The sequence below is a fragment of the Callospermophilus lateralis genome, chromosome 4, assembly GCF_048772815.1.
Source record: "Callospermophilus lateralis isolate mCalLat2 chromosome 4, mCalLat2.hap1, whole genome shotgun sequence".
Lineage (NCBI taxonomy): Eukaryota > Metazoa > Chordata > Mammalia > Rodentia > Sciuridae > Callospermophilus > Callospermophilus lateralis.
The window spans coordinates 99718514-99742892 of NC_135308.1; the positions used below are offsets into that span (position 1 = coordinate 99718514).

Genomic DNA, 24379 nt, shown 5'->3' on the forward strand with positions numbered 1-24379 from the left:
CAGTGGTAAATCATCCCTAGGTTCAACCCCCAGTACTATAAAATTTTTTTAAATATATAGTAATAAAAACTAAACATACAATTAAGAATTAAAATGAGGATGGTTTTTAAATCAAGTCCAGTTCTATAGAATTAGACAGCACAATTCTGTAACTGGAATGCAAATGTTAAGAAATAATCTTTACAAGTCATAACACTGCATACAATTGTATCAACTAACAGAGGTAAATACACTAACGCACATTAAGCTAATACTGCTACTTTCTGTTTTCAAGGCAAGAATTTTGTGCCAGTTGAACTATTTACCCAGACGTGTTCTTATGGATCAATGGTAAAGATATACATGAGTTACCTGGATAAGGTTAAGAATGCAATCTGCTGCAAAGGTATGGGCATATTATTTCACTGTTATGTCACCTAAAATAGATTCTGTTCTCAACCTAAGGGGCCCCATGCTATTCCTTAGCTCAAGACTCCAGATCCCTACTCACATTAACTATGGACTCCTTGGTTTGAGCCATGTCAGAGATAACACCGTCTGTCACAATCAGGAGCACAAAATACTGGGAACCATCCTTCACAGAAGAAGCATATCTGTAAAATTAAGGAATATTATGGTAAATAAAACATTCTATCTCCATATGATGGTTGCTAAATAACAACAGTAAACAAACCTTTTAATCTTGAGAAAATATTTAGACATGTTAGAAGTCTGCACAATGCAAACTTTTGTGTAAACACTTTTCTGAAATAACACACTGAAATAACACCAACGTTAGTGCCTGCTGGCACACAAAAATATACGGATGCCTTAGAAGTTTGTTTTTAATAAAAATTTTACTAAGATGAGGGCTGGTTTAGCACAATGGGATACACAAGGGTTTTGGAAATAGACTTGCCCTGACTAAGCAACATATTATGATCTTCAATAAATTATGTGAGCTGTCTGAACTGTATTTTGTTATCTTGAAAAATCAGATAATAACACATCTCTATATTGTTGGATGAAGTAATAAAGAATTGTATGTATGGTACTCAATATATAATAAAATTCGATGTGATAATAAAATAAATATAATAATAAAATGATTTCTGTTTGGAACAATATAGAGGTGATGATTGCACAAACATTGTGAACATACTAAATACCTTTAAAATGTACACCTTAAAATGGTTAATTTTATAGAATAGAAATTTCACCTCAATAAAAAAATGTAATAGAAGAAATGCCTTTTGACATACCCACAGTTCAAGTTCTTAATACACGTAATTGATGAAAATGGGAAGAAAATTATAATATGGAAAAAATTACATGTAGAATAATTACATTCTAGTGCTTAAAGTTTATCAGAATTCTCACCAAATAATAACTTAGAGGCAGATTTTATGAATTTGCTACATTTTACTATATTTCTTCTTTTCCTATTCTTCATTCTAGATTCATAGTCAATATTGTCAAATAGATAATTTTTATGAGTTCTGTGCCTGACCAGTATGCAATCCATGTCCAGTAACAAGCAAACACTCACCGGTACTTGTAAGAGACATATAGTGAACAGAAAAACTATGGCCCAAGTTTCTAAAAAATTATCAGAGTCACTGAATTAAAAAAAAAAAATTCCATTGACTGACCAATGAAATCCCTTCCAATCTGAAGGACCACAAAGGATCCTGTTTGAACAGGTTGCGGGACAGACAAATAGCACATCATCCAAGTGAACAGTATTTTTTTTGGACTGGAGAGTTAGCAACCATATGAATAAAAAATATATATTTACTAGTTTCTTCGGTGCTACTGAAACTAATATGTATGCATGCTTCTAATAAAATGACGGGTAACTTTCTGGATTGATGAAGAGAATATGAACAACTGATGCTGGATGTTAAGGAAGGTGCATTAATTTGATTGTGCTACAACCAATGGGAAACAATCCAAAGCAGTTAGGAACTTACTCTCTTAATATTTTTATGAAATCTCACAACACTCAGGAATTCAATTTTTACTATTTAAATAGTAGCATTTTTAAAAGCATTCTTACTAGCCCTAATTCTGAAACATGGGAGTTTTACCTTTTGTGTAATTAAAGGAAGGTTAGAAATAGTAGTGGTAAATTTTTACCAGATTCAAAAATAATACAGAAAATTGAATATTAAGTCGACATCAAAAGTACCACTTCAAGTAACTTAGCTGATTTTCTTTTGATTCATCAGTATATATGTCAAAGAGGAGATCATATTCATATTCTCCCCATTCTTAGGGGAGAGCAACTGAAGCAGATCAGAGTAAACTGGGAATTTCTCTTAAATTTGTTATTTATCTTACAAATGCATAGGAATTTTGCACTTATAGTATATATGCAATTGTACTAATGCTTTATATTTCTTAACTTTGAGGAAAACTTATGCTGTAGAAAGATGCACTCATTTTATTATGTGGTTCCTTCCACCACTAAATATATTTGACCTGAGAATAAATTACATTATTTTATATAAAAGCATCCAATCCATTTGAGTCTTTATCACAGTCAGCAGCATAAGACAATCTTTTAAAACTATTTATTGTTTCTATGGCATTTGCCCTATGCAGTGGTATAGTGTTCCACTTTGTAAGTAAATCTAAATTTTATACAAATACAGTGTTGTACTACCACTTCTTCTAATTTAGCCATTTATTTTTAAAGTATTACTTAGTATTTCTTAAATATGTACTTAATATGCTACAGAAATGTATGAAGTAGAAAGCCTATGCTGGCCACACCTGGTTCCTCTTCCAGGAGGTGACACAGATACATGACTGGCAGAACAGACCATATTTTAAAGGAAGCTTGTTCCTTAACAGAACCTGATGATGAATCATTCAGTAAACGCATAATTAAAACTTGCATTAAAAGTCACCTCACTGCCTTTTCTCAAACATATTAATATTACCATCGTCAATCTGAGAGAAAAGCTAGCTTTGTCAGGGTTGTGGAACTTAAACATATTTATTTGGAGTTTCTGTCCAAGTTTCTAGAATTGTTCACATAAAAGCTCAGAAACTGTTGGCTCATTTTTGTGAAACATTATTTCAACTTATTATTAGTTCACAGGAATGGAGAGGGCATGAAGACAAGTTAAGAAACAGGCTCAGGAATGTTTTACTTAAGGAACTCGGTTATGATTTATACAATGGATTGAATCTTCCTACTATCCAGTAAAGGAATGCATACGTTTAAATATTTCAAAACAAAGGAACCATAAATTTTATGCTAACAAGTCATCACCCCAAACTACTTTTGCCTGTGTAATGAAATGACCAAATACATTCACAATGATAGGTAGCCGGGATTCAGTTCCTTTTGTGTCTTTACCTCTGTAGCAGTGACAAAAAGGTTTGAAGAGGCAAGATGTCAGAACAGACTGGAGTTGAAGTCAGACTATTTAGGTTGGAATTTTAGCTCCATCACACTTAGCCACTCACCATACCCACTTGATTATCGGTACCATAGGAACAATAACACTATTGTAATCTCCTAGAGTTATTATGAAGATTAAAAGAAATAATCCATATTGCAGCACTGAGATAATGCACGGGCTCAATAGTGATTGTTTAGATTTTATTATTATTGATCATATGGAAGAAATAAAGTAGACTACACTCTATAAATTAATTTGGAAATTCCAAAATAAAAATGTCATTTTTTTTGAAAAGTGAAAATTAATTTTGACTGATTATCTAGACTCTGCAATGTTCTCAATATCAGGAAAAAATAAATATAAAAAGTCAGTAGAGGGGCTGGGGATGTGGCTCAAGTGGTAGCGCACTCGCCTAGCATGCATGAGGCACTGGGTTGGAGTCTCAGTACCACATACAAATAAAATAAAGATATTAAAAAAAGTCAGTAGAATAGAAGTTGATAGATTCCTCTTTTTTTTTTTTTTTATGGTACCAGGATTGAACCCAGGGACACTTAACCAGTGAGTCACATCCCCAGCACTTTTTATTTTTCATTTTGAGACAGGATCTTGATAAATTGCGTAGGGCCTCACTAAGTTGTTGAGGTGGCTTTGAACTTGTGATCCTCCTGTCTTAGTCTCCTGAGCCTGTGGGATTATAGTTGTGTGCCACCACACTCAGCTAGATCCCTCTTTTAAAAACAGAAATGATAGTGCCTCAAAACAAGTAATTTATTAGGGACTGGAAACAAATGGCTAAAAGGAAACAATGAATATATCTATGTCAAGTGAAGAAAATGGAGAAATTTTATGGTAGTCTGGAAATATATTTGATATTTTCACTGGTATATTTATTTTTGAAGTATTAAGTTGTTAAAAATATACCAGTACATAATATTCATCTCAGAAAATTTAAAATTGATATAAAATTTTAGATGAATCAAAACTTTTGAAAAAATAAGAATGGAAATGTGTTACCATAGCCAAGAAGAAACTGTGATTAATCATGGGATAGTTAAAACTACATTTTATTCAAACCGCATACCTACCTACACATAATTTCCTTCATATTTTCTCTCTACTGTTATTAATTAATGAAATTTAAACAGCATAATAAATATTAAGCACTTAGTAAGGTCATTATATGGAAGCCCCCAAAATTATTTCTCCAATTTCAAACTTGCTTTCAATTTGCAACACAATGGTAAAATATTTCTTTCTTTGGTAGATATTATGATTAGTATTATGTGTCAATTTGGCTAGATTTAAAACCCAGTTATTTAATCGAATTATAATCTAAGCATTGTTGTGAAGGGATTTTGTAGATATCATCAACATCTACAATCAAATGACTTTTAAGTGAAGGAAATTTGTTCATCTAGTTGAAGGCCTTAACTTGTTTGTCCTATTGTTCCAGATTTGGAACATATATAAACACTTAGATATAATATGTAATATAATTACATAACATACAATTATAATAATAAACACACAATTATATTAAAATATAATATTAATTAACATGATGATATATTTAAGCTTTAGATTATCATTTCTAACCTCTCTAATGTAGCAATGTAATTTCATTGTAACGTTGTTAACATTCCTAGAAAAAGAGAATTCTATTTTAAGAATGCAGTATCAGCTTACCTGAGTTTCCAAACTGTCCACCTCTCCTATAACTATCACACCTTCAAGCACCTACAACTGTTTGAGTCAATTCTTTGAACTACATCTCTACATGTATATCTTTTTCTACATGTCTCTTATTTGTTGCAGAAACCTGATAGGGCAGGTATCAATCACAATCACATTTTCCACAAGTGATTAAGACAGACTAAGCATTTATATTGAAAAGTTTATTTAGTTTTCAATTATAATCTTGCTAATTAAAATACATTCATATGTATAATATTTAGCTAATTAAACAGGTATGGATTTATCAGTATATGCAAACTACTGTGTATATACACATATAAGTATATAATTTAATCACAATAAACAGTTCTTACCTTCAATGTGGAAAATATCTATTACATGTGACAATAGAGCAGCATTAAATTAGGTAAGTGTTGTGATACACACATACATGGAATGATACCACAGAGCAGAAGCAATGATTCACTGTGACTGAACTGTGGTACATTTGGGAAAATGTGAAGTAAAATGGAGTCAGATGGATGGGAAGTGGCTGGATATTGGAAGTTCTTGAATGCAATAGCTAAGATATCTGCACTTAGATTTATGACAAGGCATTAACCGATGTTGAGTAGAACTTTTACATCATTTTAAATATTGTTCCTTGGCCAGCTTTGGGAAAAGAGAACTGAAAAAGCCGGAAATCGGAAGCAGAGGGTTGGAAATCCTCAGAAAAGCATATAAAACCTTCAAATATTACAAATTGATATCTAGAGTCTTCTCTATTTCTTGGTCTGTCATCCCATTAATATTGTAAGTCAGCAGTCTTACTATGCAGAGATCAGTTCCCAAAATGAGCATGTGCTTAAAGTCAGTCTTAAGAAGAATAAGCATTCTTCAAAAATGCCAATAGAAATGAAAAAAAAACCCACTAAGCTTTTCCTCATCTAAGAAATATACTTCTGAAGGTTCAAAAAAATGAAACAAATGGACAAAGTATATACAAATATTTTCTTGACTTAAAACAAGTTTTAATAGCAATAAGTTAGTATATTTAGAATTCTTTTATTAGGTATTTGTTGATTACTTACTGCCTATATGATAGACATGGTGCTAAGTACTATAGAAATGCAGTTACAAGTGATGAATAAGAAATTTTATATAAGTAAAGGTCACACTCATTTTAAATATGGTATGGCACTTATTTTGATGTAGAAATAAATAGTACCTTGTTTGTAGTTGATAGTTTTTGGATGAGACAAATTGTATGTATGTTTTAATAAAAATTTAAAAACAATTGAAACATAACATTTAAAGATAAGGGAATTAATAAAGGTATTTCTTTTACATATCTGTAATAAGAGATAGATACACAGCATTTCCTATTGCGTTGAAAAGAAATGATGATTCATAAAAAGCATCTTTATTGTTTTTCTTATTTTCTTCCATTTAAAAAATAACAATAAAGAATTATTAGATTATGTCTTATTTTCAGAGTCTAAAACCTTTGGCTAGCAACTACCTCTATATTTGAGAATTTACAAAATTCTGGGCAAAACATAAAATGGCAATAGAATATTATAAATAGTATATACAAATGTATCAAGAAATCTTGTGTCTGTAATTTTAATTTTTATAATGGAGATATACCAGGACAAGAAAATTTTAAAATTAATTTGTAAACACTGATGAACAATTTATAACAACTAGCAGGAATTCACACAAAATAAGTTCTGCCATTCTTGTCTTACCTTTTTGTAAAAATGTAATCTGTTAGGTAATATGAATCAATTAAAATTTTTCTTGTAGTAATATGATATTGATTCTGCTTCTTAAAAAAATCATCAAAAAACTAGGAAATTGTAGTATAACATTTCTTACCCAGGCTACTATAATAAGGTATGATATATCTTTCAAATTACAGGTAATGACCTATTAGTGTATTGTGAAATGAATTTTGTGGGCCAAAATCTGAATTGGGAACAGAAAAGAACAGCATACCATAGAAACAGAAAATATGAGATAAGAATAAGTATCATTCTATAACTAAATTTTTTGTTTGTGTATGTACAAGGTTGAGATGTAAAATTCACATTTTAGCACAGATTAGAGATAAAATGTTAGAAAAATCCAAACTAATGGGTAAAATTCATAGTTTTTCTTAATGTATCACTGTCATTCCGAGGTAGAGTTTCCCCTGGGGAGGTCCACTGAGGTCAGCTTTGGGTGCACGGGTACTTTAGCATCTTGTCCATGTCCCAGATAATGGAAAGTAGAACACATTAAAATTTTTAGTTATGTCCAGCAGGGAGGTGGTAAAGTAACAGAACCTTCAGAGAACTAGAGTTTCATATGACCTTTGTACACTGATAAACTGGTGAGAATGAGATACTTTCTCAAGTTTTGGTTACATATTTGAAAGGACATAGAGCTATTCCTTTTTGATTATCTCAAAATAAGACAGAGCTTCATAGGATTTGCAATTGGTTCAAGTGAAACATTTTAGGGATTTAAAAAGCAGTGTCTAACTCATTTTTTTTGCATTAATGAACAAAATGGTAAATAAATATAAATAGATTTTCAGATTTTTAACATTTTCTCTAGAACATGTAATAGATGGAGTCATGAGCAATTATATTCTGATCTCAGTACTATGCACTATATATAGGTAAAGCACTGGGAATTTATACAATTAACTACTATATTAATTCCAGAAGTTAAAATAATGTGCCCTATATATATCATAAAACTTCAAATTGTTGTCTTAATTGAATTCAGTCTCATTACTTCTAGGCTACTATGGAACATGACATTAAGTATGAATGACTAACATAGTTGAGCTCATCATCAATCATATTATTGCTCTCATGAAAGCTTTTTTTTTTTTTTAAATCCATTTTGTTGAACAAAGACAGGTCCTAACATAACTTAGTGTATGTTTTTTCACTTAACATTCTGATGTAAAGGTCTCAGCAAAGTATCCTGAGAGCTTAATATGGGCACTACCATTTTAACTTTTTCCTCACTTTATTAGAGGTATATTAAAGAAAGCAACTTTGATGTGTGGAGTCATTCCAAAAAACATCATCATCCATTACACTAGAATAAATACTTTCTCTATTCTATACTTACCTTGCCACATGGTTAATTACAGGAGCAAAATTGGTTGGCCCATACAGTTGGACAGATTTCAAACTCCTATAATAAGCTTCCATAACCCCTTCAATGCCATCACAGTAGGGATTTTGAGGGTTGCCATTCTGTAGAAAGTTAGAGGGCAAAAAAAATTAAAAACTTAATGTCTCAGCCAGGTGTAGTGGTGAATGTCTGTAATCCCAGCAGTTTAGGAGGCTTAGGCAGGAGGATCACAAGTTCAAAGCCAATCTCAGCAACTTAGAAAGTTGCCTCAAGTAACTTAGGAAGATCCTGCCTCAAAATAAAAAGTAAAAATGGGGTGGGGATGTGGCTCAGTGGTTAAGTACTCCTGGGTTCAATCCTCAGTACCAAAAGAAAAAGAAAAAGTAATGTCTCTGTGAAGATCAAATGAAAAAAAGGGAATAATACACACAGACATACATAAAGTTACTTTTAAGAGATATTCTTTTGTAGACTTTATAAAAACAAAATATAATAAACTGTTCAATAATATATAAATATATTTTACAATGATATAAAATGCATAGACAAGAAAATTCAAATTAATCTTAAGAGAAACAGAATATCACACATTCTAAAATGAATACTGTCTTAATTTCACACATGTTGATAAATAGGTAGAGATGAACATATCAAAATTCTGAAAAGAAGAACATCAAAATAGCGATTACATCCAGGTGGTTAGATAACTGGTGATTTTAATTTCATTCTTTAGCCTATTCTATATTTTTTCAAAAATGCATGCAATGAACATACATTAAAATGAAAAAAATTCCAAATGTATCACTTTAATCTATTTTAGCTGAAAGAAGGAAAAATGTAAAATAAATGCCACACGGACAATTTTCAGATTACAACTGATAACTCCAACTAGAGAAGGGATCAGAGGGATGATAATTTGGAGTGGGAAACATCAAGACAAAGTAAAAGGAAAAATATTTGAAGAAACATATGCACATTGTTCAAGGGAAATGAATATGATACTAATGAGTTCTGATTCTGGGGATGGTACCCAGATAGACAACTTGTAGAGCTTTATCTACCTTCCATGTTCTTGTCATTATTCCATCTGATTCTCCTAGTTCACATTCCACAAATAAAACCAATTATTATGATAACACATGGTACACAAAGTTGTGCCCTTTTGCATAGTGGCATAAGACAATAAACAATTATTGTCTCACACCTGGGGAGAATCCAGAGACTGCTCAACTGGGTGGCTCTTGAACAGGATCTCTCATGAAGTCAGAATGCTGGCCTGGTCTGTAGTTATCTGAATGCCTGACAAGGCTGACGGATCTACTTCCAAGACTCACAAGGCTGTCCATCAGAGGCCAGACTGACTCTCCCAGTGCTGCTTCTCATAACATGGCAGCTAACCTCCCCCAGAACTTATGATCCAAGAGACAGGACAAGACAAAACACCAAGGGCCTTTCATAAGCTATTTTAAGAAGCAGCATACCATTACTTTTACTTAATTTGCTAGAAACCAGTCACTAAGTATAGCCCACACTCAAGGGAAGGGGAATGAGGCTCCACCTGTGAAGGAGGGGCATATGGAAAATTTTGTAGTTATATTTTGGAACACAGGGATAGTAACTACATTTAAGCACAGTTAGCAATCATTTTGGCCTGAGTGTTCTTATCTTTAAAAAAATCACAACTGGCAACTATAATTAAAATTTGTTGAATTTTATATGCCAAGTTAAAGTATTTACATATATAATTTTTATAATAACCTCTAAAAAAGTAGCTTAAAGTACTGTCATTATCCCTGCTTTATAGATAAAGGAACTGAAGCACTGAGATCATCGTTTGCCCAAAGTTACACAACACAAATAGGAGATCTAAGATTTGAAATTTAGTTAGTCTAACTCCAAGGCTCACTCTCTTAGTCACCATTACATCACCACATTATGAAACCCTAAACTTTCTGCAAAGTTGGAGAACTTGGAAACTGAGCCAGAAATTACCAGCTACTTCAATTTTGTCATTTGTAAGAAAAGGATTTTTAATCATTTTTTCCTTTTATTATTCTCTCTTCTTCAGTTTTTATTAACTCTCACATAATGTTTTACATAAAAAAATTATAAAAGACCTCTGTGAATTATAAAATTGGTTACACAGATTATTTGAAATTAAAGTGTAAGAGTTTAACATTTAGCACAAAACAGTTGATGATTGGTTTTGATGTTAATCTGAGCTGGCCTATTTAACCTTCTTTTAAGTAAGATTTTATGGTGCTCTTTTCCCTTGATAAGATATGAAGCTAATTAAAATTAAAACTCATTACCAATTTTGAACATATAAAAATGTAGTATGTATTCTGCCTTAAGGGAACAATTACAAACTAGGATAGTTCTGAGCTACTTTTTGATCAGCATTTTAACATTTTACTGGGGGGTTTATATTTCTTTTTCTTTTTTTTTGAGAGTGGCGGGGGAGAGAGAGAGACAGAGAGGGAGAGAATTTTTTAATATTTATTTTTTAGTTTTCAGTGGACACAACATCTTTATTTTTTAATTTTTTTATGTGGTACTGAGGATCGAACCCAGCGCCCTGCGCATGCCAGGCGAGTGTGTTACGGCTTCAGCCACATCCCCAGCCCCAGGGGTTTATATTTCTATGAAACTATTTCCTTCTTTTCCTCTAAAACTGAAATTACAACAAGGCTCCTGTTTTGTTTTGTTTTTTCTTTTGGTAGTGGGAAGATAATCATTAGACACTATTCACCACATGGATTGGTTTAAGCTTTGATTTCTGAATTCTTCCTAATACCATAAGTTGCTCTAAGGTTTCTTCAAATGGCTTAAATGATAATAAGAATGTGTTGTAATATAAAATCATATCTTCTTTTTCACATGTGCTCTGTATTATGTCAGGATTATTTTAAATATTTTATGGCTACTCAAAGAAAATTTTTCTCTTTTTTAAAAAAATATTTTATAGTTACTGATAGACCTTAATTTTTTACTTATTTATACGCAGGGCTGAGAATCGAACCCAGTTCCACACACATGCCAGGCAAGTGCACTACTGTTGAGCCACAGCCTCAGGCCCAAGGAGATTTTCTTTTTAATGGTAAAGTTTTAATGAGTTACAAAGGATTTTTAGTCTGCTTAAAAACTAATTTCTTTAAATAATTATACATGGAATCAATTTTTGCTTGTTAAAAGAAATTGAAATGAATATATACGTGGCTCTTGCATAAAAGAGCTAGATGTTTTTAAAATTAAATTCACTTAATTCTGTTGTTTATTAATGAAGGAGACAAAGGATACCCTACTTCATAACTTATTTTTAATTAATAACTTTTTTATATTATAAAATTATGAATATTGAGTTGTAAATATGTAGAAAAGAATAAAGAACTGAAGTCAAATGAGCAATAATTCCACCACAGAAACCTATCTGGCTGGAAGTGTCTAAGTTCTCATGCATTTCCCTCCCCATGGCTGCCTCAGGAATCCTACTGAGATTTAGATTCAGTTCCATGCAAGAAACCCATAGGATCTATTGCTGCCTGTAACCTATAACAGATTTCAGCAGGGCTAACAAGCTGATAAGACACTGAAGAGAAGCTGTTAGAGGCTATTGCTGTGCTATAAAGTATGTCTGTTGTTGCTTGGAAATTTTCTTTACTATGGGAAAAATGTGGGAGAATTTATTCCTTTTATTCAACCAACAAACATCTTTTGAGCTTTTATTTTATGTATATATAGTGCAGTGTTAAAAACAGTTGTTTATTAAATTGTTAGTGTTTAGCTGGAAGAAAGATATCTATGTAAAAATTAAAATGTACAGATTTCTATAAATGCCAAAATAAGTGAAAAGTATGCAAGAGCTTTAGACATTTAGAAGGAGCTATCACTTGGACAGGAGTAGCATTTCTCTGCTGATCGATGTGGAAGCCTTTCTTTTTAAAGGTCCCTGGCCACATGCCCATTGGAAATATTCTTCTAGAACTCCACATGATTGCATTTTAGAATAGCCCTACAAGGAGTCATCAAAAGTTATAAAGAAAGGGGAGAGATGACTCATTCTTTTTACAACTTGAAGTGTTAAAACTGTAGGAAATTCTTCCTTTCCTTTCCCATTCCTTTTCTTTCCCTATGGTATCTATTCTTAAACATGTTTCACATTAAAGACTCAGTTTATCTGAGACTTTGTTGATAAACAAAAGCTCAATTTCAACATCAGTGCTAGCCAAAATCACTCACTAGGAATTATTTTATTTTCAAATATGCCTCCTTTGCCATCTGAAAAACACAATTGATTTGGTGAAATAGTGACTATATCTCAATCTCACTATATGTCAATATCTCACTACATTGGCAGTCATGTACATCATATATTTTTACCATGGAGATAAGAGGGTTTGTTACTACTATGTGGTCCTTTATTGTCAGATTGTTACAGGACTCAAGCTTTTGTATTTGCCATGTTTGGTACCTCTCTATATATCTATTACAGTGATTTAGGATGAGGTTAATGCAATGTAAGAGGTTAATTAGCATATCTCATTCAAGACTTACTTAATCCTCATTAGTCTTACTTATCCAAGAAAAAAAAAAGGGTGCTGAAAAAAATTAAAGTAATACCATTGTAACGTAATACTAAATGGAGGCAATCAGATCATCACCGTCCACATAACCATTATTTTTATCATCAATTTGGGAGACTAGGCTTCATTCATAGATTTCAGGGGGTGGGATACCTATGCTGAAAGATTTGAATTGTGTTAGAAGAAAAGCTTAAAGTGCAAAATAATAATAAAAAAAAATCTTTCCTTACAAGTAGATCTCTGTATAAGTTTGCCTACATGGAGTGAATACAGAGGTAGAAAAAAGCAGAGCCGAGGAAAGTAGGAGAGATTATAAAGAAAAAATTATACACAAGGGTGAAAAAAAAGTGTAGAGGGAAAATTAATAAACCTCATTTAGTTTAACACAATTATTCCTTTTCCTAGGTTTCAAAATAGCTCATGACCTTTTTCCTGAGGCACTTAAGACTTAGGATCACATGAATGATTTTCATGGTTTTATAAGTTTCTGGGAGATTTTAATTCTCTAAGACACAACAAAATCCAAACAGACACTCATTTTTATTTGACACTGAGAGTGTGACATGTGGGCTATTTCATGGAAGAAAGAATTAAACCCTGCAGCAACCTTCCCAGAAAGTGTCTGGGTGACAGAATAGAAAAGCAAGAATAAGTACAGAAATAAAAATACTCTTCTCAAAACATATTTGAAGAAGATGAAATGAATCATATCAAAGCATTTGGAAATATCATTGTGTTGATAAAGCATGCATCTGAGTGACAGGATGAGAGTGATTTCATAGGATGCAGTTTGGAGGCAGTTAGGATCCCAGATCCTGAAAAAAGACTGAATGAGGTTCAAGTCCTATCTTTTGGAACTCTGGTTAATTTCCAAGCCTCTGAATTTGACATATACAACTCTTGGGGGTACTCTCCTCACTGGGTCAATAGGAGAAGTGCAATGTATCCGCCATGACATACCTAACTCCCAGGAGTTACAAAGATTACAGAAGATAAAAAGTGTATGCCTCAATAGTAATTATGGAGTCCCAAATCACATACCATCCCACTGAATCAAGACCACTTAACCTGCCCTGTTTTACCTACTCAAGAAAAAAAAAGGGTTTTGAAAAAAAAAATCATAATGTATAAAGTTGAGACATTATCATCATCATTGACCATAATTATTGTTGCTCTCTTCATCAATTTGGGAGACTATTTTTCATAGGGTTTAAAGAGCTCTGTTTCAGTCCATTGTGAATTACAACAGCAGCATACCTGAAGCTGGTAATTTTTAACACAGAATGTGTCTCACGCTTCTGAAGCATTGGTAGATTGGCATGTACGATTGTCTGCTGAGGGATATCCTATAGATAGGAAGAATGCTAGGTCCTCATATGACAGAGGTAGAAGGGTAAGAGACTGAGTGCTAGCTAAAGTTTTTTTTATGAAGGCTTTAATTCCATTAGACTCTCAAGGTCTAATCAATCCTTAAATTCTTAAGTTCCCATCTTTTGATGCTATTCCATTGGCAACACCAGAGTTTTGAAGAGGACCCATCTAAACCATAGCAATCTCTATCCTATACGTGTTATTTTGGGATCAAAGAACAGATCAAAATGCAAATTAAAAAATCCTTCCTAGATGCAAAAATCCTCAATAAAATTCTGGTGAATTGGATACAAAAACACATCAAAAAAATTGTGCACCATGATCAAGTGGGATTCATCCCTGGGATGCAAGGATGGTTCAATATATAGAAATCAATAAATGTTATTCACCACATCAATAGACTCAAAGATAAGAACAATATGATCATCTCCATAGATGCAGAAAAAGCATTCGACAAAGTACAGCATCCCTTTGTGTTCAAAACATTAGAAAAACTAGGGATAACAGGAACTTACCACAAGATTGTAAAAGCTATCTATGCTAAGCCTCAGGCTAGCATCATTCTGAATGGAGAAAAATTGAAGGCATTCCCTCTAAAATCTGGAACAAGACAGGGATGCCCTCTATCACCACTTCTATTCAATATAGTTCTCAAAACACTGGCCAGAGCAATTAGACAGACGAAAGAAATTAAAGGCATAAAAATAGGAAAAGAAGAACTTAAATTATCACTATTTGCAGACGACATGATTCTATACCTAGAAGACCCAAAAAGGTCTACAAAGAAACTACTGGAACTAATAAATGAATTCAGCAAAGTGGCAGGATATAAAATCAACACGCATAAATCAAAGGCATTTCTGTATATCAGTGACAAAACTTCTGAAACGGAAATAAGGAAAAACACTCCATTCACAATATCCTCAAAAAAAAAAAAATAAAATACTTGGGAATCAACCTAACAAAAGAGGTGAAAGATTTATACAATGAAAACTACAGAACGCTAAAGAGAGAAATAGAAGAAGATCTTAGAAGATGGAAAAATATACCCTGTTCATGGATAGGCAGAACTAACATCATCAAAATGGCGATATTACCAAAAGTTCTCTATAGGTTTAATGCAATGCCAATCAAAATCCCAATGGCATTTCTTGTAGAAATAGATAAAGCAATCATGAAAATCATATGGAAAAATAAAAGACCCAGAATAGCAAAAGCAACTCTAAGCAGGAAGTGTGAATCAGGCGGCATAGCGATACCAGATTTCAAACTATACTACAGAGCAATAGTAACAAAAACAGCATGTTACTGGTACCAAAACAGGCGGGTGGACCAATGGTACAGAATAGAGGACACAGAGACTAATCCACAAAGTTACAACTATCTTATATTTGATAAAGGGGCTAAAAGCATGCAATGGAGGAAGGATAGCATCTTCAACAAATGGTGTTGGGAAAACTGGAAATCCATATGCAACAAAATGAAACTGAATCCCCTTCTCTTGCCATGCACAAGAGTTAACTCAAAATAGATCAAGGAGCTTGATATCAAATCAGAGACTCTGCGTCTGATAGAAGAAAAAGTTGGCTCCGATCTACATATTGTGGGGTCGGGCTCCAAATTCCTTAATAGGATACCCATAGCACAAGAGTTAATAACAAGAATCAACAAATGGGACTTACTCAAACTAAAAAGTTTTTTCTCAGCAAGAGAAACAATAAGAGAGGTAAATAGGGAGCCTACATCATGGGAACAAATTTTTACTCCTCACACTTCAGATAGAGCCCTAATATCCAGAGTATACAAAGAACTCAAAAAAATTAAACAATAAGATAACAAATAACCCAATCAACAAATGGGCCAAAGACCTGAAAAGACACTTCTCAGAGGAGGACATATAATCAATCAACAAGTACATGAAAAAATGCTCACCATCTCTAGCAGTCAGAGAAATGCAAATCAAAACCACCCTAAGATACCATCTCACTCCAGTAAGATTGGCAGCCATTAGGAAGTCAAATAACAACAAGTGCTGGTGAGGATGTGGGGAAAAGGTACACTTGTACATTTCTGGTGGGACTGCAAATTGGTGCGGCCAATTTGGAAAGCAGTATGGAGATTCCTGGGAAAGCTGGGAATAGAACCACCATTTGACCCATCTATTGCCCTTCTCGGACTATTCCCTGAAGACCTTAAAAGAGCGTACTACAGGGATACTGCCACATCAATGATCATAGCAGCACAATTCACAATAGCTAGACTGTGGAACCAACCCAGATGCCCTTCAACAGATGAATGGATTAAAAAATGTGGCATTTATACACAATGGAGTATTACTCTGCACTAAAAAATGACAAAATCATGGAATTTGCAGGGAAATGGATGGCATTAGAGCAGATTATGCTAAGTGAAGCTAGCCAATCCCTAAAAACAAATGCCAAATGTCTTCTTTGATATAATGAGAGCAACTAAGAACAGAGCAGGGAGGAAGAGCAGGAGGAAAAGATTAGCATTAAACAGAGACATGAGGTGGGAGGGAAAGGGAGAGAAAAGGGAAATTGCATGGAAATGGAAGGAGACCCTCATTGTTATACAAAATTACATATAAGAGTTTGTGAGGGGAATGGGAAAGAAACAAGGAGAGAAATGAATTACAGTAGATGGGATAGAGAGAGAAGATGGGAGGAGAGGGGAGGGGGGATAGTAGAGGATAGGAAAGGTAGCAGAATACAACAGTTACTAATAGGGCATTATGTAAAAATGTGGATGTGTAACCGATGTGATTCTGCAATCTGTATTTGGGGTAAAACTGGGAGTTCATAACCCACTCGAATCAAATGTATGAAATATGATATGTCAAGAGCTTTGTAATGTTTTGAACAACCAATAAAAAAATCCTTCCTAAGCAGTTTATATCTGCATTAGTGTAGTTACATGGAATGAATGAGGAAGTAGAAGCAGAAAACGAAATAATTAGAGGAAAAGAGAAAAAAAATCACACATAGGATGAGAAGCATCATTTGTAAGAACAATTCATAAGCTTCATTTAGTTTAACATAGTCATTCCTTTCCTCAGGTGTGAAGAAAGGTGGTAATTAAGATAGTCAGGCATTCTCCGATATTCCTCCCACTGAGAGGTGAAAATTACTTTCCCTACCTTAAACCTGGGATGGCCGCAGTAACTTACGTAAAGAATAGAGACTTCTACATCTATGCTATGAATGGCCCTGGAGTTTCTGTCTCCGACTTAAATACTCATTTTGGGCCATGTGACCATGATGAGGCCACCACGTAAGGATGAAGCCCACAACAACCTTGGATAGACCCGATCTAAAAGGTGAAAGATGTCTAGGAAGCCCCAGCCCCTTCAGCCACCTCAGCCCAGGCACTGGACATGAACTCAGATGAAAAAGTGATAGGAGGGAACACACGTACCTACCCCTGGATACCTGACACAGAGAAGACCTGAGGAATTCAACCAATAGGAGAACTGAAGTTCAGAAGTGTGGCCCTAACCAACAAATGTAGCTCTCTCGCCATTCAAGTCATAGCAGCTATTGAAAAGGAGAAATGTGCTAATCCACATTTCTGACCCACAAATTGTGAGCATAAAGGAATGATGTTGTCTTATGCCTCAAAGTTTTAGGGATGTCTGTTATGCAGTAACAGAAAAAGAAGAGACCTCCAATTTATAAATTAGAAACACTTCAGTTAGATTTACTCATCGTCTAATTTATCTGCGTTTTTACATTAAGATCACATTTCTAAGTCAACTATTTACCAAAACGAAGCTGACTCTATGGTTATGAAAGTTTGTGCACAAATGAGTAAAGAATAAGCAGAAAATCAATGTTAAAATAGCTAACATATGAATTTTTCAAAATACCAAATCCCTTTGTATATTCTTACCAAAGCAAATTCATGAGATATCCTTCCATCTGGAGGCAGCTTTGCACCAAAACCCAGTGCAGGGAACATCTTATCACTGTCATAGTCTTGGACGATTTCTCCCACTGCTTTCAGCGCCATGCCATAGGCGTTCAGCTGGTAAGGATTCATGTAGTGGAGAGAAGTGGGCTGGGCAGGGTTGCCTGACAACAGAAAATGTGTTGCAAGTGTAAGTCATCAGGCTAAGGATACTTTTAAACAACATTGTTCTCTGATGTCCATTTCAGGATAAAATATTCAAAATCATGATTTCCTGCCTATTTCCATAGTGTGTCTAATAGTTTCATTTTTGATGGATATTAACATATAAATATTTATTACAATATATCAGAGATACAGAAACTTTCTCAAAGAAATTCCAAAGCATATGAAAAATTTTTCAGAAATGAATCCTTATTGTAAGTGGCACAGGCTATTTTTGAGTTTCCATTCTGGAATGCATGAAAATACCTTTGTTAATGTTCATGTACTTTAATCTTTATTTTAAAACAATTGTGTGACCTCAGGTTGAATTTTTATGCCTACAGTCAGAGGACCAAAATGATTTATGCGTTCAATAATTGTAAGCCCTTCCTAGGATATAACTATAAATATAAGTTGAACTTTGGAGAGCTATCCCAACTTATCACTCAAGAAAAGCAGAGCACAGTGATTTTCAAATTCAAGGTGATTAAATACCTAGATTGGAAACATATTCAGACTTGCTAACTAGATAGTAAGTTAGGAGCCAGAGGCCCAAGAGGTAAGTTTCTCCATGTCCAGGAGAACATCTGTAAAATAAATCCTCCCTTAGTGATTTCTGGGAGGACAAAATAAGGTTATGTGTTTGAAAGTGATTAAAATTAAAAAAAAGTATCACAGAATTGTAGGCTTAACTACTACTGTTATTATTGGTTGGATTATCCACAAGGTTTTATATTTCTAAAATGCTTGTTCTATATAGGGGATGCATCTGAATGGAGATGACCTTGAGAGCAAATGTAAAACACCACTCAGACACACTGAAGTTCACACTGAGTCACCTTAACTACCAGCACAAAGGCAGCCTCCAAGTCCATTCAGTTTCTTAAGTGAAAATGGAAAGTTTGATTGGACTTGTAATAGCTCATACAACTCTATTCCACATTAAACCAAGGCCCAAAGAAGGAAGGGAAAAAAAATAACAATAAATACTTGCAATTCAGAGAGAAACAAAATAAAAGAGAGATTCCTCTTGGTTTATAATACATATAACTACACAAATGCATTTGTATTTCCAAAGGGTTACCAGCATTCACATGTTGGTTCTGCATGACGAAATTTCTAAGACAGTCTTCTATAGATGTCTTTAAGGTTCACCTCAACTTGACTGACTTTTGAATGGTTTCTTCCTGACTCTAGGATCCTGACCTCACTTTTCTTACAGAATTTGCTTTAGAAAACTTGCAACTGTAAATTCTTTCTTTCCCTCTGAAAGAGGAAAAATTCTATAACCATGAAGTATCTTCCTTAAGAAGATGGGGGTGGGGCATTCCTTTGAAATATAATCATTTAAAAAGACAGTACTACTATCTTCCAGTTTCTGCATATTTAAGAGGCTAATTTCAATAAGAGCCAATCAGCAAACACAGAGGCCTGCTCACATAGACCAATCTCCTAGTTAATGTCCCACTAAATCACCTTAGCATTCAAATCCCTCCAGCCTTTTGCTTCAGAGCCCCAGAGTTCAATTTTTTTCTCTTCTTAACTCTTGATCCCTATTGCTATAATTCTGAATAAAGTCTTCCTTTTCTTTTTATTTCATCCAGTACAATTTATTCTGTTATGTCTTTCTAAAGTAGGGACTTGGTCATTTGGTCAAAAGTCTACTGTAGTCAGAAACAGGAATACCATTAATGGACTAAATGGTTATTTAACACAACTCTCAAATAATGGTGGCAACATGACAAATAATTCTATTTCTCTTAAAAAAAAAAAAACCATTAGAATCCCAGCATGCTTAATATCTTAACCTCTCATGCATAGCAGGACCCTACCCCTCTCTCAGCATCTTCATCTGAACCATCTCCACTGTACACCAATGATACTTCCCTCTCATCTCTACAGACTTCTCAAATTGCCACCCTGTCCTGAAAATAACTTTCTTCTCTTCCAGCTTATGTCTTCTGTGCACCAAACAACGTTCTTCTTTAGCTTGGCCCTTGCTATCTTTTCTTTTATATCCTTATGGCTCTGATGTTCTGCACTACAAAATTTGGCAATTAAAAAATTAACTGCCAACTCCAAGAGTCTCTGACCATATTTGTCTTTCCTCTATATCTGCAATGGTGTTTATAAAGAATGAACTGTAATAGGTTAATATGATATATTCATAATAACAGGGAATCTAACATACATTGAACATCTTACTTCATATCTCACTTAAGCATTTTAACAAACCAATGGCATGGGTAATTTTATTATACCCATCTTTCAAATTAAATAACTTGCTCTAAATAACATAGCATAAATAATTGGTAAAACTAGAATATGAATTTAAGCAGTCAGATTCCACAGCTCTTGACCTTAGTTATCATTCTTTACTTAAGGTATTTACAATAGTTTTAAGCCTAGAATAATATCACACTTAAGCTGATTTTATTTTAGAGATAACACCAGGCGTTTCCTAAGAACATTAGACTTAAATAGATTCTTTGTTAGCTGCTTACTGAGACATAATTCACATCATTTGTAAACTACAATTCTATCATTTTTACTACAATATACTCACAGATTGCACAATCCTTATTACAATCAATTTTAGGACATTTTCATTGCTTCAAAAAGAAACTCTGTACTCATTAGCTATTGACCCCTTATCACCCACCCCATCTCTAAACAGTGAGAGTCTCTCCTGATTTTCCTAATCCAAATATGTCATACAATGGCATCCCATAATATGTGGTCTTTGTGACCAGCTTGTGATTTCAATGTCTATGTTGTAGTACGCATCAGTTATTCACTCTTGCTTATTGTGGGTCAACATCCAGTGTATGAATACACTGCATTTTGTCTATCCATTTATCAGTTGACAGCCATTTGCATTGTTCCCATATTTTGGCTATTTTGATGCTACAAAATTCCACTGGCAAGTTTTTCTATCCGCATGTTTTCACTTCTCTTAGACATATATCTAGACGCAAAACTGCTGGGTCGTATGGTAACTTTTTATTTAACAATTTGACTAACTGTGTTTTCAAAAGTGGTTGCATCATTTTATGTACCCATTCATAATATTATAAAATATCTGGTTTCTTCACATTCTGATGAATACTGATTATAGCCAACCAAATAGTTGTGAAATCTTACACTTTGATGTCTATTTATTGAAGCCTATGCATGCCAAGAATCTATTCATGTGCTTACTGGTCATTTGTATATCTTATTTGTAACAATATCTACTCAGATTCTTTGCCTATTTTTAAAAATTTGGTTATTTTTTTCTCTTATTCAGTTAGAAGAGTTCTTCATATATTCTAGATACAAGTCCTTATGGGATGTATGCTTTGCAAATATTTCTCCCATCCTGTAGTTTGTCTTTTCACTTTCCTGATAGTCTCCTTTGGAACAAAAGTGTTTTAATTTTGATGAAGTTCAATTTATCTATTCATGGTTTTTGGTGTCACACGTAAGAATCAACTGCCAAATGGAAGATACAACCTGTTTTCTTGAGTTTAGCTCTTATATTTACATCTATGTTCCATTTTGAGATTTTTTTTTTAATCTGAGAGAGGTAAGAGTCTAACTTCATTCTTCTGCATGTCCATTCAGTTGTCCAAGCACCACTTTTTTAAAAGACTATTATTTTTTAAAAAGACTATTATTCTTTATCCATTCATCCATTGAAGGGCATCTAGGTTGATTCCACAATTTAGCTATCGTGAATTGTGCTGCTATAAACACTGATATGGCTGCATCATTGTAGTATGCTGTTTTTAAGTTCTTTGGGTATGGATGGAGGAGTGGGATAGCTGGGTCAAATGCTGTTTCCATTCCATCTTTTCCAAGGAATTTCCATACTGCTTTCCAGATTGGCTGCACCAATTTGCAGTCCCACCAGCAATATATGAGTGTGCCATTTCCCCCACATCCTCACCAACACTTATTGTTGTTTTTATTTCTAATAACTGCCATTCTGACTGAAGTGAATAGTTTTGATTTGCAATTCTCTAATTGCTAGAGATGTTGAACATTTTTTCATATATTTGTTGATTGATTTTATATCATCTTCTGAGAAATATCTGTTCATTTCCTTGGCCTATTTATTGACTGGGTTATTTGTGGGATTTTTTTGGTGTTAAGTTTTTCCAGTTTTTTATATTTACTAGAAATTAGTGCTCTATCTGATATGCATGTGGTAAAAAATTGCTCCCATCTTGTAGACTCTCTCTTCATCTCCTTGATTCTTTCTTTTGCAGAGAAAAAGCTTTTCAGTTTGAATCCATCCCACTTACTGATTCTTGATTTCATTTCTTGCACTATTGGAGTCTTGTTAAGGAAATCAGATCTAATCTGACATGATGAAACTGTGATATATATATATATATATATATATATATATATATATATACACACACACACACACACACACACACACACACACACACAATGGAATATTACTCATCATTAAAAGAGAATAAAATCATGTGATTTGCGGTAAATGGATGAAGTTGGAGAATATCATGCTAAATGAAATAAGCCAATTCCCCCCCAAAACCAAAGGCTGATATGTGGATGCTAATCCATAATGGATGTTAGGGGAACATGGGAGGAATGGAGAAACTTTAGATAGGGCAAAGGGGAGGGAGAGGAAGAGAGGGGTAATAGGGATAGAAAGGATGGTGGATATCATTACCCTAAGTACATGTATGAAGACACAAATGGTGTGACTCTACTGTGAGTACAACCAGAGAAATAAAAAATTGAGCTCTATATGTGTACTATGACTTTAAATACATTCTGCTGTCATGTATAACAAATTAGAATAAATAAATAAATTGTAAGAAATTCTTATTATTCTTTCCCCCATTGAATTGTGTTGGTATCCTTGAAATCAGTTAACTTAAATATGGGCTTTTTTTTAAATTTTTTTAAAAATTTTTTCATTATAGATATACAGGACATAGAGTGTATTTTGACATATTCTACATATATGGAGTATATCTTATTCTAATTAGGATCCTATTCTTGTGTTTTAAATTTTATTGATTTTATATCTATTTTTATGCCAGCATCATACTGTCTTGATCACTGTTGTTTTATAGTAAATTTTAGAAGTTGAAAATGTGAATCTACCTAGGTGGTCTTTTTTAAGTTTGCTTTGCCTTTTCTGGATCCCTTGTTATTCCTTTATAATTTTCAATATGAATTTTCCACTCCTCAAAGAAAAAAAATGGCCTTTGGAATTTCAATAAATATTGAATTCAATCTGTCAATCATTTTGAGGAATACTTTGATATTCACAATATCAGATCTTCTAATTCAGGAACATGGCTATATTTTTTTATTCAAAATATTTAATTTCTTTTGACTATATTTTCAGAAATAGTTTTCAGAGTATAAATTTGATGCTTATTTTATTCAGTGTATCACTAATCATACCATTTCTTTTGATGCTATTATAAATAAAACTGTCTTCCTTTTTTTGGTACTAGGAATTAGAACAAAGGACACTTAACCACTGAACCATATCCCCAGCTCTTTTTTATTTCTTATGTTGAGACAGGGACTCTCTAAATTGCTGAGGCTGGCTTTGAACTTGTAATCCTCCTGCCTCAACCTTTTGAGTCACTGGGATTACAGGCATGCACCACTGCACCTGGCTTGGAATTGTCTTCTTAATTTCATTTTAAGATCATTCCTTAGATGGGCATATTAAAAAATTGATATATATATATCAATTTAGAATTTTCCATATATAAGATCACGTTACCTGCAAATAGAGTTTCAGTTGTTCCTCACCATTCAGGATATTTTAAGTTTCTTTTTCTTGCCTAACTTTCACGGCCACAGCCTCCAGAACACTGTTGAATAGAAGCAGTGAGAGCAGATATCCTTGGGTTGCACTCAGGAGGAAAGCATTTAGCTTTTCACCAGGAAGTATAAGGTTGGTTTTGCGTTTGTCCAAGACTCCCTTCATAAGGTCAGAAAGTCCCTCTATAGTTCTAGTTTGTTGATTGCTGTTACCATGAAAATGTGTTGGGCTTTGTCAAATGTTTTTTCTCTATCAGTTGGGAGTTACATGGCTTT

At 33.6% G+C, this 24379-nt stretch overlaps 1 protein-coding gene across 1 annotated transcript in view; it reads right to left on the minus strand.

Annotated features, from left to right (window-relative positions):
* Window positions 1–24379, minus strand: part of Cpne8 (copine 8) — a 198158-nt gene that overhangs the window by 15135 nt on the left and 158644 nt on the right. The window contains exons 15-17 of the mRNA XM_076852766.1: window positions 18074–18255; window positions 8205–8332; window positions 491–593 (exon numbers count right to left, since the gene is read on the minus strand). Coding sequence (XP_076708881.1) covers window positions 491–593; window positions 8205–8332; window positions 18074–18255 — 413 coding nt within the window. The remainder of the gene's footprint in view (window positions 1–490; window positions 594–8204; window positions 8333–18073; window positions 18256–24379) is intronic.